Raw genomic sequence first — 18017 nt, 5'->3', positions numbered from 1 at the left:
TTCACACATTCTTGTTTATTCTACTGTTTGTAATTGTAACATTAAGAGGGAAGGTGTGTAGTGCATTTATTTCCCTGCATCGCATATGCCTGACTCACTATGTATTCATTTGAGCAACACCATGGTGATAGAACCTGGTGCTACAGAATACTAGATGTCTATGTCAGTTGTACCTGGCACAGCCTGCTGGATGGATGGGACCTTTTGTTCTTGGAATAAACTTACTTCTACTTTACTCTGAATTTTCCTTGTACCTGAATATCTTGATTTTACAGCGGCATAATGCAAAATGATGGGGTCCGCTTGTAGAATGTGATAAAGAGCCTGAGTCACCCCTCTCTCACAGATATTCAATGGCCTTGGCTGAATAAGCCTTACCCACCCCTCCCCCTTAGGGTTGGTGGCCTGCCTGCACTGCTGGAGCTGAAGGGGCCTGCGTTAAGTCCCTGGTTTTGGATATATATTGTTCCCACAATCACAGGAAGCAACTATGATGCACCATTGGCTGGATAATAAGTTTTCATATGTAAGCCTTGACAAATTAGCTAGTATAGTAGCACTATTATTAAAGCAAGAAATAACATTAAAATGTGCAGATAAATATTTTAGCCTTAGAGCCTGACCTAGTGGGCTCTACCAGCCATTAAAGGCCTGCTCCAGCGTTAAAGGCCCGAGCTGAAGGCGAGGGCCTTTAACAAGAGAGCGTGCCTTTAATGCCCAGTAGAACCCGCTGGGAGGCCCAGAGGACAGAATGTTCTAATGGGTAAAAACAAAGGCCTCTCGGAGCCCCAGGGGATTTAAATCCCTGCAGACCCTGAAAGGCCTTTGTTCATTGCAGCAGCTGTGAATGAAAAACAATATTAGAATGTTTCTCTGCTGGCTTCTACGGGCCCGTAGAAGCCCAGAGCACTCCATTGTCTGCAATGGAGTGTTCAACATTCTATTGTTCTAATATTCTTTATAGACAACACATAGTGCAAAATTCATTATACAGCTACTACAAACAGCATGTCCACCAGCAATTCTTGAGACCTTCGAAACTATTTTACATGCATCAAAAACAATAGGACTGATTTCACATATGAAAGCGGGCGGTAAGGGAATATTAAATGCAATTAAATGTACACTAAGATCAGACTCACAAAACTAGAGTAGTTTAAATGTAGCTATTTTATCTGGATTGGCTCACCTATTACTGGTCAGCAGTGGAAATCTAATCATTATATCAGTAATGAAGAAATAAATACGCTCAGTAAACCAAAGCAGTGTTCAGAGTGTGCATCAGAAGAAGATGGTGGATTAAGAAGAACCTTTTAAAGTACCAGTACTACAAGTAAAGCATATAGCACCTGAACATTTCTGGTATATGCATTGTTGTTCACATTGAAGTTAATGATTCGGCGCATTCATTATTCACTAAAGACTACCACCAAGAAGTAATAATGGTCTGAAGCACTAACCAGTACAAATCTAAAAGCCCATTTTGAGAATGTTTTTATATGTTTTGTGATCCATATCCTTACTTTGAGTACACAGAAACTTAGCTTTAAGAAACTCCAGGCTTAACTGTTTGGAGATGTTTTCAGAGTTCTTACAATGTTAAAGTAATGTAATGGGACATTGATGTACTAATTACTTACCAGCAATCTTCTTTGAGTTCCCATCATCGCAGTCTTTACATTTGCTAGGAGAGTCCCCATACTCGGATAGGTAATCCTTTACTCTAATTGTTAAACTGCTTTTTTTCTTTTTTCAACCTCCTGGAAAAGCTTTTCGGCCCATTCTCAACCGTAGGCCCTATGTCCTTTATTATAACAAAGTTCCCTTGTTGGAGTTCCCTGGTAATACAAAGTGTAGCATTTTCCCAAGCCCAGGAGCATGCAGAGAAACTACACCACATGGGAACTGCAGTCAAGCACTACTTTATTCTTCAGCATATACTAATGCACTGCGCATTACATCATACTTCCCATTAAACCACACCCTAACACCTCCCCACATATTATGTAGTTCTTGTTCAGAGTCCGCCCAGAACCACGAGGGTCCTACTGCGCTTGAGCTGGGCCTGCCAGAGGGGTCGCCCCATTCGTGGTTTCAGGACTCGACAAGTGTTGTGGTTGGTGTTTAAAATGTGATGTGTCCTGAGTGATGGATTGTCCACGATGATGTGAGGTTACCATAGGTCCATTGCATGCCACAACCTGTAAAGGATCAGTGGCAAAAGGCGTGTCCGTTTTCTATCTTCGTCTTTGCTTAACCAGTACACAGTCTCCTTTGTCAAAGGGTGTCTCATGGGGACAGAAATGCTAATCTGCATATGTTTCATTTTCCTTTTCCGAGTCATGTCAGCGTCTTGAACCTTCTCAGTATTCACTGATCGATCCGGCATCCACTGAGGCAGTTTTGCTCAGATGGCTGTCCCAAATATCAAGGTGGATGGACTCTCACCAGTTGTGGAGTGAGGAGTTGTTTTTTGTAGTGGAATACATGAAAGTTTTGCAGGCCCACAGCACAGCCAGGCTCTCCTTGTACGGCTGAGAGTAGGCACGTTCTGTTTCAGTCGGATTGCGATTGGAATAGGCCACAATGTGTCTCTGAGCAGTCGGATGCTATTTGTACTGAGCAAGGATTTCCCCTAGCCTTACCAGGCATGCATCAACCATTATTTGGGTATGTGTTAGAAATGGGGTCTCTATTTGGCAGAGGTAGGTACCTTTGTCCAAATAGGGACCCTTGCTTCTGGTGAGGGTAAAGGGGATACACACTTTAGATAACCAATGCTCACCCCCTGGGTAGCTTGGCACGAGCAGACAGACTTATCCCAAAGGCAATGTGCAAAGTATTTGGACTCAAAACACACAGTAATACAGTGATAACACCACAAATGGACCCCACACCAGTTTAGAAAAATAATGTATCTTTATCTAAACTCAACAAGACCAAATCAACAAAAATCCAACATACATGTAATACGAATATGACTTTAAAAAGGTTTCAAACAACTTGGCCCATCGAAAACTATGGATGCGTGATTTTTCTCAAAGTACTTGTAGTTGCGACCAAATTCACATGGCCAAAGAGCTGCAGAGATGGAAAGCGTCAAAAACCAAAGAGATGCGTCAGGTCCTGAGACCATGGGGAGGCGATGCAACAGTTCTACTGCACGTAGGAGAATTGATACGGCGATTCCAATCTGTAGGGGAAGTAGTGCATCGATTCCGCGACGGTCCTGGTCTGCGGGTGATGCGACGGGAAAACTTGCCGCACAGGTACGATGCGTGGAAATCCGGGATGCGTCAACGAACGATACAGAGGTGTCGAGTAGCGCTGTGTCTATTTCTTCAGCCGCGATCCCTCGATGCGTCGGTTCTTGCAGTGGCGACAGGCGCTGCATCGGTTTCGGCAGTGGCGGGGCGATGAGTGGAGATTCTTCTCACACAGTGGGGCTCCGTTGGAAAAACAGCCGGAAGAAGAGTAATGGATCGGTTTTCTTGTAGTTGCATTGCTTTTCCAGCTCCCAACAGCAGGAAAAACCTACAGAGGCCCAACACAGTCACAGGCACCTCTTGGCAGGTCAGACCTCCCAGCAAGGAAGTTCAGGGGAGCTGGGGGTGAGGTCTTTGTGTCCCTGAGACTTCAGAACAGGAGGCAAGCTCTACTCAAGGCCTTGGAGATCTTCCTCAAGCAGGGGTACACAGCAAAGTCCTTGTCCTTTCCTTGGCAGAAACAGCTACTGCAGGCCAACCCCAGACAGCACACAGCAAAGGGGCAGTACTCCTCCTCCAGTTTCCCCAGCTCTTCTCCTTGGCAAAGGTTCCTCTTGATTTCAGACGTAGTCTAAAGTTATGGGGTTTTAGGTCTAATACTTATACCCCCAAATGTCTTTGTTCTCTTTGCGCAAGGGTCTCTAAGCCAAGTCCAAACCATTTCTGTCCTCGCTGGTGTAGTATGACCACAGGGGGTAGAGACAGCATTGTGCAAGGGCGACAGGCCCTATTCAGGTGCAAGGAAATCTCCTCCCACTACTCTAAATTCAGCCAGGGTCTATTGAGCCCAGCTCTGAGTCATCCAGGAAGGGCCAGGCACACCCCGACACCCCCCAGTGGCTGTCTACAGCGAATGCACATCCCCAGCCCCTGTCACTCCAAAACCAGACAGTCAATACACAAACAGGCGATGGCACACAGAATGGTTAAACAAGAAAATGCCTACTTTCTAAAAGTGGCATTTTCAAACACACAATTTAAAAACCATCTTAGCTTAAAGATGTGTTATTAAATTCTGAGTTTAGAGAGCCTAAACGTTAATTCTCTATCTTGTCCCAATAGGAAGTTATACTTGTAAGATGTTACAAAGCATTTCCCATTCTATCCTATGGAGCAAGATAGCCTTTTAATAGTGAAAACCCAAATTGGCAGTATTTTACTATCAGGACATGTCACACACACCAGTACATGTCCTACCTTTCAGATACACTGCGCCCGGACCGGGGGGGGGGGGTACCTTGGGCCTACCATAGCGGTTCCCTACATGTTAGAAAAGGGAAGGTCAGGGCCTGGCAAGTGAGTGCACTTGCCAAGTCGACATGGCAGTTCACAAAGTGCGCACAGACACTGCAGTAGCAGGTCTGAGATACCTTTTCAGTGTATTCATGTGGGTGGCACAATCAGTGCTGCAGACCCACAAGTAGCATTTGATTTACAGGCCCTGGCACACTCAGTGCACTTTACTAGGGACTTACCAGTAAATCAAATATGCCAATCCATAAACACAATCTACACAGAGAGGACATGCACATTAGCACTGCTTAGCAGTTTGGGGATAACCCTGCAAAAAGGGCCAAGTCCAACAGTATGTAACTTGGGGGCAAAGTAGGCCATTTCAGTTGCATTTCAATCGCATGTTTAATGTCTTTGAAACTCTGGTTGCATTCCAGAGAACAATGAAACAGCCCATTTCGCTTTGTCAAGTCTCCTAATTGGAAAACTCACTGTAGCAAAGTTAAAAATGTATCTTGAGCAATAACTAGCCATGTTTAGAAAGGATCGCAGCATGGTAACATCCTGGTGGGTGGGTGGTCTGGAGTCATTCCCCCATCAGAGAATATGTGCCCAAAAAACTTGAGTTCAGTTTTTATGAAACTCACACTTTGTGGCTTTCAGAGTGAGACCTGCATGAGCAAGTAACAGGCCCACTTGGGTAGGGGCTTTGTTGTGTTTTTCAGTGTTCTCCCAAAAAACAGTGTCATCACTGTAATTGAAAGCATGTGCAACAGTTTGGATTACTCTGTGAATAAGATCCTGAAATATCTCAGCAAAGCTACTTCAAATCTCAGTCTCTTAAATCTAAACAAACTAACTTGAGTTGAAAAGGTAGTAGCGTACCTACAGTTCTCCTCCAACTCAAGTTGATGGCATCCTTGATTCAGGTCAAGAGGGGAAAACACTTAGGCTCTGTTCAATTGCATGAGTATGTGCAGACCAGGGTGCCTCTCCCTCTCAATGGCTTTGTTTGCCTGGAGCATATCAACGCAAATGTGCGTCGCTCCGCTACTGTCCTTTTTGGTACTACTACTATGGGTAAAACCCATGGTGTGGAGCCTGTGGAGTGTTCAATGATGTCATGTTTTAAAAGTGCTTCCAACCTTTTCTCTACAGCTCTCTTCATAGGGGAAAAGCCACTCTAGGATGCCTCTAAGCAACAAGGTGAATGTCTTCATTGATACAAAGCTGTACTTTCATTTTCTTGAGTTTTCTCAGGCCACAGAACAATGACGGTAATCAGCTAGTGATCTCAGACTGAGCACAGAGGTTATAGTTGTGGGATATCAATCTCATGTCAGCAGCGGTGGCAAAATAGAGCAATCAGATACTCGACAACGACCCTTGTAGAACATGAATGGTGCCTCATACCAATGTCTTTTTGTGTGGCATTGTCGCTGTGAATGACTCTTGGCTTTGCAGTGGCTATGAAGCGGCCCAGGTATATACCTTTATTCCTGAAGGAGTGAGGCAACGCACAGGGAATAAGCTGTTAAACTTTCCACTAGCATGATATTAATCGACACACCACTGTCTGTGATGAAAGCTATTGGGCGATCGATCACTTCCAATGTGATTTTCGGACAGTGTCCAAATGAAATGTGTCACTTTGTTTAGTATGCTTTCTTTGAACTGTGATATTCTTTACAGGCAACTAACTCCCCATGTGCACGCCGTCCTTTGGTAGGTGTCATCAGCGCACACCCATCTTCTTCACTGGTACTCAATTGTGACGTCGAAGAACCTTTGTACGATGAGCTTGACGACAACTGATTTTGCCTGGTTTTTACTTGTGTTAGATGATGTTTCCTTTTGGTTTTAGGGGCGTGGAGAATGATTCTGGAATGTTCTCGCATTCATCTTTTCTTACCGTTGTGATACACTTGATTTTTCTTCAGCTAGTCTCACAGTTATGAAATGGTTCTCTGTCCCACAACGTTTGCAGACTTGTCCTATGGTTGGACATTTATCTTCATGGGGAAACGAAAATCCACATCGGAAGCATAGTTTTGTTTTCTTTGAAGACATCGACTTGCGTGTATCTTGTTTATGCTTGTGCTTGCTTTTCACGGTCAACGCTGGTTCATTGTATGCTGTTCATGCTTTTATGTCAGAAGCTTGCTGGTTTGCTCATTCTTCTGCTCTCACAGACATCAGCATTTTCTCTAGACTGTGTTTTTCTCTCAGCATGCGCCTTCTAAACAAATCTGAAAGCCAGCCATCAATAACTCTGAAGCATATGGCTTCTTCGTTAGTGAAGTCACAGAACTTGGAATGTTTAATGAGTGCATCAAGTCTTTCAACAAACTCGCCCATTTTTTCACCAACTTGTTGTCGTGCTTGGTTGAAGATATACTTTTCATAGTTGACATGTGGCATTGGATTGAACTTGGCCTCCAATGCTTATTTTACCTTTTGCTACAATTTAGCATCTGTCTGTGAGATTTTCTTTTCTTTCACTCCATCACCTGCAAGGTTTTTTTTAAATATTTGATGATCTTCTTGTCATCTTCTTACTCTAGTGCATTTATGAAGTCATCCAATGGTTCAATCCACACAGATCTCCTGCCACCAATGTTCTGTTTCTTAGAAGTGTTGAAAGGTGATGGTGGCTTCAGGAACACAGCTGCCTTGTATTTTGCGCTCCCTTCTGCCGCAGTCAGTTGTTTGAGCATGTGCCGCTCAGGCGATCGCACCGCAAGCTATCTCTGACATGCAAGAAGACGTTGGCTTTGAAGCATGTGTCACAGTATGCTTAAATCACCCACTGCTCTAAGTTCACTCTTTCTGGTACTTTGATGACGTGATTGTTATTTCTTGCTCTGTCTGATTAGTAGCTCTGTATGTGAGATGCGGCGCATCGCCTCTGTTGACCACCTTGTGGGCGGGTTTGGCAGGCATTTTGAATATGCTCTTCTGTATGGCCTTCGATTTCTTCTGCGGCTGTGTATGGGTTGGAGCAGGGCTTTGACTCCACATGTGCCGGTCGCAGACCACTTTACATTGATTCTGTAACAAAAACACCAGACAGTGTCTCAACCGGTAGTCATTAGCAAGGGCAATTACAAAGAGTGGATAAATCACTTCAGAGAGGAGAAGAAAAGAAAGGAAGACCACAAGCTGGTTTCATAGAATATAAGGTGTTATTTGTAGGTAGTTGTACCAGCACTACTGTACAATATTACTTAAAGTAACCATAACAACCAAGTGTGCACTGAATGTGCTAGTGTTGTTGAATGGCCCAATGACACAAAGGTGATAAAACAGCGTGAACTGCAGAAAAACAGTAAAAACAAGTAGTTATGAGGTCAATGATACGAGACAGATCAACATAAGTCAAGTATTATGAATTAGACAGAATTGATTAACCCCATGGACGTCACTATTTGCGCTGATTAGTTGACGGCGTTTCGACCTGTTCGATATCAGGTCATAGCGTATTGGGTTCATAGCACGCTAGGCTGTGGTTCCGGACGCTTCATTCGTCCTAGTCACTTTCTATGAAGCGGTAATTTTTTCCCGCCTGCCTCATGATTTATTCTATTCTCCATGAGCACGCTTGGCTGGGAATCCGGATGCCTCACCCGTCCGTTTCGACCTCCCCTGTAGCGGCAACTTCTTTCCCGCCTGCCCTCTGATTCATTCTTCTCGACGCTGGGTAGCGCCGCTCAAGCACTCAGTTCCGGCCTACTTCCTGGAATCCATTGAAATCCTCCAGGATTACTTTGCTATTAACTACTGCATTCCCTTGTCGGAGCACAAACAGCTGCCCTTTTGCCAGATTCTCAGGGCCTTCACCCTTTTTGATCGGATTACTGCAGCATTATCCTTTCAGCACTATTTGTGATTAAGTAACCATTGTCCTGAAGTTGACCTGATATCGAACAGGTCGAAACGCCGTCGACTAATCATAATACCTGACTTATGTTGATCTGTCTTGTATCATTGACCTCATAACTACTTGTTTTTACTGTTTTTCTGACGTTCACGCTGTTTCATCACCTTTATGTCACTGCGCCGTTCACCAACACTAGCACATTCAGTGCACACTTGGTTGCTATGGTTACTTTAAGTAATATTGTACTGTAGTGCTGATACAACTACCTACAAATAACACCTTATATTCTATGAAACCTGCTTGTGGTCTCCCTTTCTTTTTTTCTCCTCTCTCAAGTGATTTATACACTCGTTGTAATTGCCATTGCTAATGACTACCGGTTGAGACATTGTTGTTTTTGTTATATACTCTACCCGGTCTCAACTGGGTTAACGGGTTTCCTCTTGTGCTTTGTATTCTTGCATTGATTCTGGGCACATGTTGCACACACGAGCAGTTTGCCGTATCATTGCAAACTCTCGGGGAGAGCAGTCTTGTCTTCTTGGGAAAGTATCCCCTACTCATCGCCAATTGTTGCGTCTTTCCCAGTGATGTAAAATGGTCACTGGTGTGCTTGAGTTACTTTTGACTAGTGGCAGATTAGCACAGTCAAGGAAGCGTCATGTCCTTTAAGCAGCCCCGGTGGGCCAGAAGTGGGATGCTTCTACGCTGGATTGAACAGAGGATTTGTTCAGCCCGTTATAGAGGCCAATTAATTCCAGAGCAGTGAGCTCATAGTGTTCTACCAATCTGCTGCTTTTTCGCTGAATCTCTGAATCGGGAGAACACTATGAACTCACAGCTCAGTCTAAAACAGAATTTTACCTGTCATAAAATAGAAATGTAAATGTTGGTTTATATTAAATCTACACAGAAAATTCGATGTCATCTTATTTTGCTCACAAATGAGTTCTATGTGAACGCTTGTTCCAAGTTCCCCCAATTCATCTGGGCATCATGTTTTCAGCCCCAGTATTTAATTTAACAACCATATCTTGTGACATGGAGTGATGTGATTATCACATATATGCATTGTACATTGCTTTATAAACAGGAATGCATGCAGCATGCATTGTTTAAGATGGAAAGCCTCAGATAATTGTGACTCTATGCACCCAAATTACAAACATCAATATAAATAGCGTATTGAAGAGTGTATAGTTCAAACAGTCTTATTTTTCCTATAAACAGGACTACAAGTACCAGAATGCACCTGCAAAATATAGACTGCATAGCATATTATCGCATGACGTAAGGCAATTTGAGATATATGAATATGGAGACACTTATGAGCACTGCACTCCTCAGTGACATTTGCAAAGTAAATGTGAGTCTGACTGCTGATAGCCTTCAAAATGGCAATACACAACATTGGCGGATCTGTGTTTCAGAATTAGAACTCAGCCTCATTAGAACAACTGCAGGCAGTAGCACCAAAGCCTGCAGGTGCCTGCAGAAGAAGTGGTTGTTACTAATGTTTTGATCTAGTATGTAATGCTTGCAGGCAAAACAGTAGGGAGCTAGAGCTTGAAAGGGAATGGGAAGAGTTATGCTTAATTAGAACCTGAAGGGGGTAGGTGCTGACAACAAAGGACCTGAATGGATCCAGTGCTGGCAGGGTACATGGAAGCGGTGCTTGTATGGGAGTCATGGTGCTGGAGATGACTCATGGTTCTGAGGGCAACTGTGTCTCTCAAAGTGTCACACATAAGGCCAGGGAATGTCATTCATTAGCAGACAGCAAACATGGAAATGTCAAACAAGAGCAAACTTCAAACTCGTGAATGGTTTATAACTCAGGCAATGAGAAATTATAATTGGGTTTTACGTAGTCCCTCAGAAATTATAATTTCTCATTGCCTGAGTTATAAACCATTCACGAGATGCATGTAAGGATGATGCGTTCTACACCTGACATGCATGTATCGCAAGATTTCAAGTAGTTCATTTTACTGCGAGTAAAACAATGTTTTTACCTTAGGATGTTAGCTGTTGCTTTTCTCTCTTGGGGTAAAAGGTCAGGATCTCTCAAAATTTCTTCCAATAAAGTTACTACATTCGTTTTCATCTCAATATTTAGTTCGAAGTCCTATAAAATGAAATATGTTGATGTTAATATTGAAAACATAAGCTAATACCAATGCACTCGCTAGTCAGTTTGTGTGTGTACAGTTTAGCATTGCTTTAAGAGGGCTGCAGGAGTGATGTTCTATAAATACTATATTCTATAGAAGCTGCGAGAACTGATAGGAAATATACAGCCCTGAATATTCTATCTAGTTTAGCTCTGTGTGGATAACACTCTCACTAGTCGATTCCAAGTACTTTCTCTCAGTCTCTTAAAGATAACATAAATCAAGCGACAAGAAACCAGGGCAGATGGTTATATTACTTTCTTTACATATATTCCCCGAGTAACGCTACTGTGCTTGATCTATTTTGGCAGACACACAGTCACAGCGAACAGAAGAGGCTGGGCAGTATTTCCAAGAGGCCAGCAGAGCTTCACCGATAAATTACTGGGATTAGACGGATAATGGGTGGGTGAAAAGGCCAGGTTTTAGTACCTTGAGAGATTCCATCAATTATATCACTCTGGCGAAACCACTGCAGAGAAATGAAATGGTGCAAGCCAGCCTCTGCTCCGAAGTTTGTCATTTTTAGGTCTGCTAGAAGCAGCTTTAACTGTTTGTCGAACCTCATGCAATGACTAAGAAATACATTAAAAACATTATAGAGAGAGGGGCTTTTTGACTCTGCCTCTTAGCTGATCTTCTCTTTCTTGATCCTCTTTGATTGGGCAGCATTTGTGTTAGCCCACCTATGAAGTAGTTCCATTGCTTATAGCTGATAGAAACATTAATATAACAGACCATGCGTCAATTAGGAAGGGGTTCAGTGTGGTGTAACCCTGTGACAAATGCAAAAGGAAGCAGTTTTATACTGTAAACTCTGACAAATACAATACGAAGGGGTTTACATTGTGAAATGTCTAACAAATACATTAAGAAGGGATTTTACATTAGGAACTCCCTGAAAAACACCATAAGAAAGGGGTTTGAATTGTTTAACACTGACAGACTTTCACACACAGATATATAATTCAGGAAAGGCTAGAACAGTCTTGGTTTTATTTTGTATATTTGTGATTTTATGTTTAGTATTTGTGAGAAAGTGGATTATTAGTTGGAATGGATGGTAGTCCACTACAAGTAATAATGGTACTATTTTTGTTAGGTCCAGCAAAGGTTTCAGTAATTTAAACCTGAGCACAAACTGTGGAAGCTATGGTACAGAGCAGACAGGTTAAACTTAAGAAAATGATTAAAGCAATTAGAATTACCAAAACAGTGCAAAAGTTGAAAACACAATACAATAAGTATCCCACTCCAATTTATAAAAATAGAGAATATTTTACTGAAATAAATGAAATCAAATCAACAAATATCCAAAACGGTGAACCAGAAATATGATTTTAAAGTTTTTACAAAAAATAGCACCTAAAAGGGCAAAGTGTCGGCTGCAGGCAACTGGTCGCACATGACCGTGATACGGGTAAGGTTTGAGGCCAAACACAAATGAGTGTGGGTCGGATACGAGGAACAGGTTGGTCTGGTCAGACACTTACCGCCACACTTACAACATTTTTGAGAAGATAAAGCCCTCAGTGGGGCAAGGAATCAGGCTCTATTAGAAGACGGGATCGTCGAAGAAGAGTTGGCAAAGGACAAGGTCTCGATGAAGTTGTCGGCGGAGGCAGGAAAAAGCTCAGAGCGGGAAAATTTCAGAATTAGCGCCCATCAATGACAATCAGATGCTGCTCAGTGTCGTGCCCGGTTAAGATTTCTGATTAAACTATTTCCTGGAAATCGGAATCCATCATCAGGGCAGGCTGTAGCCAAAGAGGGTTTAACATCGTTGGATGCCGGTCAGCATCACGCCACTAAATTTGCTGCTTCGGAGAAGAATCTAGTGGGAGCTACCACAAAGTCAGGCCCACATTGAATTGGTTTAGCAAGTTGGTCCTGATAATCTGTCAGCTCTCCACGTAAAAAGTCTTGAAAACATTTCTAGGTCCCAGGTTTTAGGGTTAGGCAAGAGGTGGACGCTCTGACAAGAGCCAAGGGTTCCAGGACCTCAGGAACAGCACTTAATGGTCAGGACTAGCTCCAAGAGAAGCCACCTGCTGGGTTCAGGGCATGTCCAGGTGAAGCTGCTCAGCTAGGCTCTTTCATAAAAATGGGCTTCTTGCAGTTTTTGAGTCCCTGTAGCTTAACAGGAGGTCAGCCAAGTGACTCTTGGAGTCCACTACTTTGTCTCGGGTACAAGTGGGAGAAGGTCCAGTCCTTAGTGTGATTCTCACAGGTCTTAACAGCAGGTGCAGTCCTTCCTCTGTATTCTACAGGTCCAGTAGTGATATGGGGCCAGGGGTGTCACATTTATGCCTATCACAAGCCTGTTGGTGTGTTTGACTCCTGGCCCCTTCCTAACCAATGGGGAAATCGTTTCTAGGGAATATATGATGTTACAACGCATGCAATTACAACGCATGCTTTTACAATGCAGTCTTTACATTGAAACTACTGTTACATTGCATCATCTTACAACGCATGCCATTACAATGCTTTCAAAACTACCATTACAACGCATTCCATTACAACGCAAACCATTATAACACATACCATTACAATGCATAATACTTTTAGGGCAACAGTGGGGTAAGTGTTGAATAGTTTAGGGGTAAAAATTACGAAGTGTTGGATAGTGTAGGGGTAAAAAATACTATTCCCACTCCAGTGAGTGCAGCAGTAGTGAAAGTGTTGGATAGTGTAGGGGTAAAAATTACTATTCCGATGTACCCCAAAACCCATACCCACCCTAATACAAAAAAAATCTTCATTACTTACCTTATAATGCATTGTAATGGCATGCATTGTAATGGTATGCGTTGTAATGACATGCGTTGTAGTGACATGCATTGTAATGGCATGGTATCGAAAGGCAGTTGCATTGTAACAGTTGCATTGTAAAGGTAGGTCGTTGTAATGAATACATTGTAATGGATGTTTCCCTCTCCAGAGGCAACCCTACCTACTTTTGCAGCAGTTCTTGTGTCCTCTACTGTAAACAATCCCACAGTGCCCCACTCTACATAAAACCAATTTGGCCGAACCTTTCTGCCACTGTGCAGAACTCCTGTACCCGCCCTAGCAACACCGGTTCTGGGGGGCGGTTCCGCTCCCATTGGAATCGGTGCCTGGCTGGCTTAAAGAACAAAAGAGGGGCAGGTCCAAGTGTTAGCTGCATCAGCTTGTGACAGGGTATGCCTCTTTGAAAATAATCAAATTCCTGAGCACTGGCCAGGTTGTCAACCTGTCAGAGGAACAGAACACCTCCCCACACCCAAGGCCCTTGTTTCAGCTCTGGAGCAAGTTCACACATCATAAAGGAGCTATTCAGCTCCTGGGTAGCAGTAGGAAGTTCATGCAAGTGGCCTTCTTGAGGCTTTAGGAACGCAAACATTCATTTTCTAAAAGTACCTGTAATGCAAGATTTAGTAGAAATCTGACTTTACCAATGAATTGCATTTTTTAATAGTTATTTAAGAAAGGTACATAATTACTTTGTAGCTGGGTTCTAGGTGGAGAAAATATTATTTAATTTTAAAATTAACTCTAGAGGCTTTCCTATACTGAAAATAGCTTTGTCACTATAAGGACATGTTTAAAAGTAGACTGTTACATGTCCTACTTTTAAACACCGTGCACCCTGTCTTACTGGGAATCAAGGCTTACAAGGGGAGACTTATTAGTAATCAAAAGGAGGGTTTAGGTGTGTCAAAAGGGGATATTTTGACATGTCAAATTTTCAGTTAAAACCTGCACAGTCAGGTACTGTTTAGCTTTGCCACTTTAGTGGTGGTATAATGTGTGCTGTAGTACACTAGTGACATTTAACATACCGGTGCCTGGTTACAATTTTCACTGTATGTTAGTGACACATAGGTAAGTTAATGGTGGCAATTAGGAGTACAGTGAATTTCAAACTTTTTAGGGGGTCAGAGCACATGCACTTGGGGCTTGTTAGCAGAGTCCCGGTGCACAGAATAAAATAAACTGCAGCATCATTCCAAAAAATGGGGATGATCAAGTCAAAAAGAAGCATTTTCCTACAGTACTTTTAACTAAATGCTAAACATGCTCGGTAACACAGGTCAGTAATTCCCTCTACATACTTCTGAGCTCTGCTTTCAACAGCACATGCACTAACTTGGAGATTTTTCAAGTTCATTTATGCGCTCTAGACAGAAATAAAAAGAAACGTGCAGATTCATTCTGCATCAGCGCAACACAAAGAATGGGATCATGCTATGACCTAAGTATGACTCATTGTAAAAAAAGAAGCATCATATTTTTGACTGGTGCTATTTACTAAACAAATTCATCTTCAGAAAAAATACATTGACACTTCATGGAGTACAAATCTATTTTACATTTTAGACAAAGGTGAACTACAATTGTCCATAAAGGTTTTCTATACATATTCATTTCTAAAAATTAAAACCTAATGAACCTGTGTCTTTGCTCTGAGCTAATTCCATTAAACTTAATTGGATGTTTTGTTGGCCCACTTTAGCTTTTATCTTTCCTTCCCTACCTGCAGAGATTCCTTGATGCAGAGCACTTGCATTTTGAGCATTATGTCCTTTCATCTTTACCTCCTATTGTGGACTCCCAAAGTAATACTTTTGAGTAGAGCGGTCTGAAAGTGAGACCAATTGGCTTTGCCTATGCTTGTTCTTAATGCATTGCACCCTACTACGGTTGTTAAAAGTGATATTCCGGAGAGAATGTTCAATGCCTGAAATGCTTGGCAGTTGTGCACAGTGGGGCTGATTCACTAAAGCATTTATAAGTATGGGAAGTAGTAATACAGGATTATTCTTTTATGTAATCTTACAGGTCTTTGGGTATTGTCCAGAAACGTACAACTCCCTGTCAGAAAATGTGCATAGAGGGCGGTCTCCTTTCTATTTGTACTAACTGTATATGAATAGTCCCTGAATATTACTGTCTTTTTCAATTTTGACTGTTTTACAGCCAATTCACAAAGGCATGTAATTGTACTATAAAGAGTAGTAGAGGAGTAAAAAACTTTAGGTACTCCAAAATGCCTTTATAAACAAGCCTCAATGCATTCATGTTTGCCACGTTCCCATATCTCTGATGCTATTGGAAAGGTATTTTCAAAATAATGTATCTGCCACAGGACACATTTATATATCTACCTGTGGCAGCTTGAGTGGAAGAAATTACATCAAGGTCACCCACTGCAAAACCTTTATGAGCTCATTGAAATACCCTTTTAGTATAGTCCCATAATTTGTGCAGATTGCTCATGACGCTTTTGGTAACCTTATGTAAAACCATTTCAATGATCTAGCTGCCACACCCAACACTAGGGTTCTTATCTTAAATTATCCACAAGCAATTTATTAATGTATTTACATTTCTCCTATCAATATCATACTTTAATGACCATCAAATATAAGTTCACATAAAGTGATTTGTCAATTGTTAACAGCATTGCAAGGCTGTCCATTTCATACCAAACCTTGGTTAAATCTTTCTTTTATAAATATGTTTTATTGATTTTTGGATGAAACATATCTAAATGTTTTGAAACATACTAAAGCACAATGACATTGCAACACATTCCCCACGCCCCAGTCCTTAAGCGTCATGTGATGGGCCTCCAGCAATGGGGGTTGTGTCGCCAAGCAAGTTTGATAGGCTGTTGTAGTCTCACCCCCGGCCGTGTAGAATACTCATCATATTGTCAAGACCGAGAGGGGCCAACTCATCTGGTATGGTGGGTCACTCCATAGTCCGTTCATTCAATCATTGATAACAAGAAGCTGGGATGCCTGGTAGTACAATCGAATGTCCGCTGCCCCAGCCCACCATCATAGACCAGTCGGCGGCAATTGTTGAAGGGCCAGCCACTTCACAGAAAAGAGAGTAGCAATGCTGCAACCCCAACACACCAGGAGTTAGGGATAGGGAGTGGGAAGTTCTGTAACACGTATAGAAAACGTGAAAGTATCATCATTTTGATGAGCACTACTGCTAGAAATGGGTGTCTCTAGTTGGCAGGTTGTTACCCTGTCCAAGTAGGGACCATTCTTCCTAGTCAGGATAAGGGAGTTACACTCCTAAAATAACCCCTGCTCACCCCCTTGGTAGCTTGGCATGAGCAGTCAGGCTTATCTCAGAGGCAGCGTGTACATAAAATACAGTAATACCGTGAGAACACTACAAAAGGACATCACACCAGTTAAAAAAAATATCCAATATTTATCTGTGTAAAACAAGACCAAAAAGATAAAAATCCAACATAGAATAATCAAAATGTGTACTTTGCAAGAATAAAATAAATGCAGTTCTTTTAAGGCGGTAGCTCCGTCCGGTGCTACTGCGGTGCCGAAGACAACCAAATCCAACAGTTTCAGTCTACGGCGTCGGTGCGGACCGGCATCAGTGTCAGAAGACTTGCAAACCATACCTTTTATTCCGGCCAATCGCGGCGGGATGGGCCGGTGGTGACGGTTATGGAGGCTGCAGTGTGAAGTGGAGTGGTGCGGCCTGCGGTGGTCTCAGAAGGCGGTACAGGCAGCGGCTCGGTAGCGGTCATCTAGCGGCTTTGGTGGGACCAGGTCTGTGGTGCTAAGCGGGGCGGGGCTTGTTGCAGTGCTGACGGTCACGGTGCAAGCAGTGGCATCCGTCAAAGATCGGTAGTCGGATGGGGCTGTGTCGGTGGGCTACAGTGTGGGACGGGCGGTGCTTCGTGTAACTTTCGAGCAATGCCCCCAGACCATGGTGCAGAACCAAACAGTGATGTCAGCTGGCAACGACGTCATTGGTGCGACCAGAGCAGGGGAGTGAAGCGAGGCAGTGCAGAATGCGGGACTCCAGGTTGCAGTGCAAGCAGCGGCTTGGTGGCGGTGCGGTCGGCAGTGGTGGTGAAACCAGGGTTGTGGTGCAAAGTGCCGCGGTGCCCTCAGCGGTGCCTTCAGGTCATGGAACCACCAGCAGTCTTGGTGACGGTGTTTGGTTGCGGTTTCCCTCTGTGGCAACTGAGACACGCGGTCCCAGAGGCGGTACCCAGAGGAAGGTGAAGTCCTTGCTGTTGCTGAGACTTCTTGAACAGGGGACACGCTCTACTTTAAGCCCTTGGAGAAACTCATACAAAGAGCTTGCAGAAAGATCAGTCCAGTCCTTTTTCTGCCCAAGACAGAAGTAGCCACCACAGTCTAACACAGCAAAACACATAGCAAAGTGGTAGTTCCTCCTTGCAGCTTCTCCAGCTCTTCTTCTTGGCAGGTTTCTGAGTCCAAAAAAGTTCTAAAATTGTGGGGTCTGGGCCCCAATTTCTATACCACATTTCCCTTTGCTTGCTTATGGCAGAACGTCTCTGTGCTTAGTTCAAATCAGTTCTGTCCTCTCCAGCCCAGCTCCCTGGCAGGAGGTGGAGACAGCATTGTGTAGCCAGATCAGACCTATTCAGGTGCAAGGAAATCTCCTCCCACTTCTCTAAAT

General features: G+C 43.1%; 1 protein-coding gene across 2 annotated transcripts in view; it reads right to left on the bottom strand.

The window, feature by feature from the left end:
- The window catches only part of RASGRF2 (Ras protein specific guanine nucleotide releasing factor 2), a 2022215-nt gene that overhangs the window by 260620 nt on the left and 1743578 nt on the right, over positions 1–18017 (bottom strand). For both annotated transcript variants that reach the window (XM_085632406.1, XM_085632407.1), the window contains exon 19: positions 10395–10507. In XM_085632406.1, coding sequence (XP_085488532.1) covers positions 10395–10507 — 113 coding nt within the window. The remainder of the gene's footprint in view (positions 1–10394; positions 10508–18017) is intronic.

The sequence above is a fragment of the Triturus cristatus genome, chromosome 2_1 (assembly GCF_964204655.1).
Source record: "Triturus cristatus chromosome 2_1, aTriCri1.1, whole genome shotgun sequence".
NCBI lineage: Eukaryota > Metazoa > Chordata > Amphibia > Caudata > Salamandridae > Triturus > Triturus cristatus.
The sequence above is the reverse complement of the archived record's forward strand: the minus strand, read 5'-3'. Positions and strand labels throughout refer to the sequence as shown.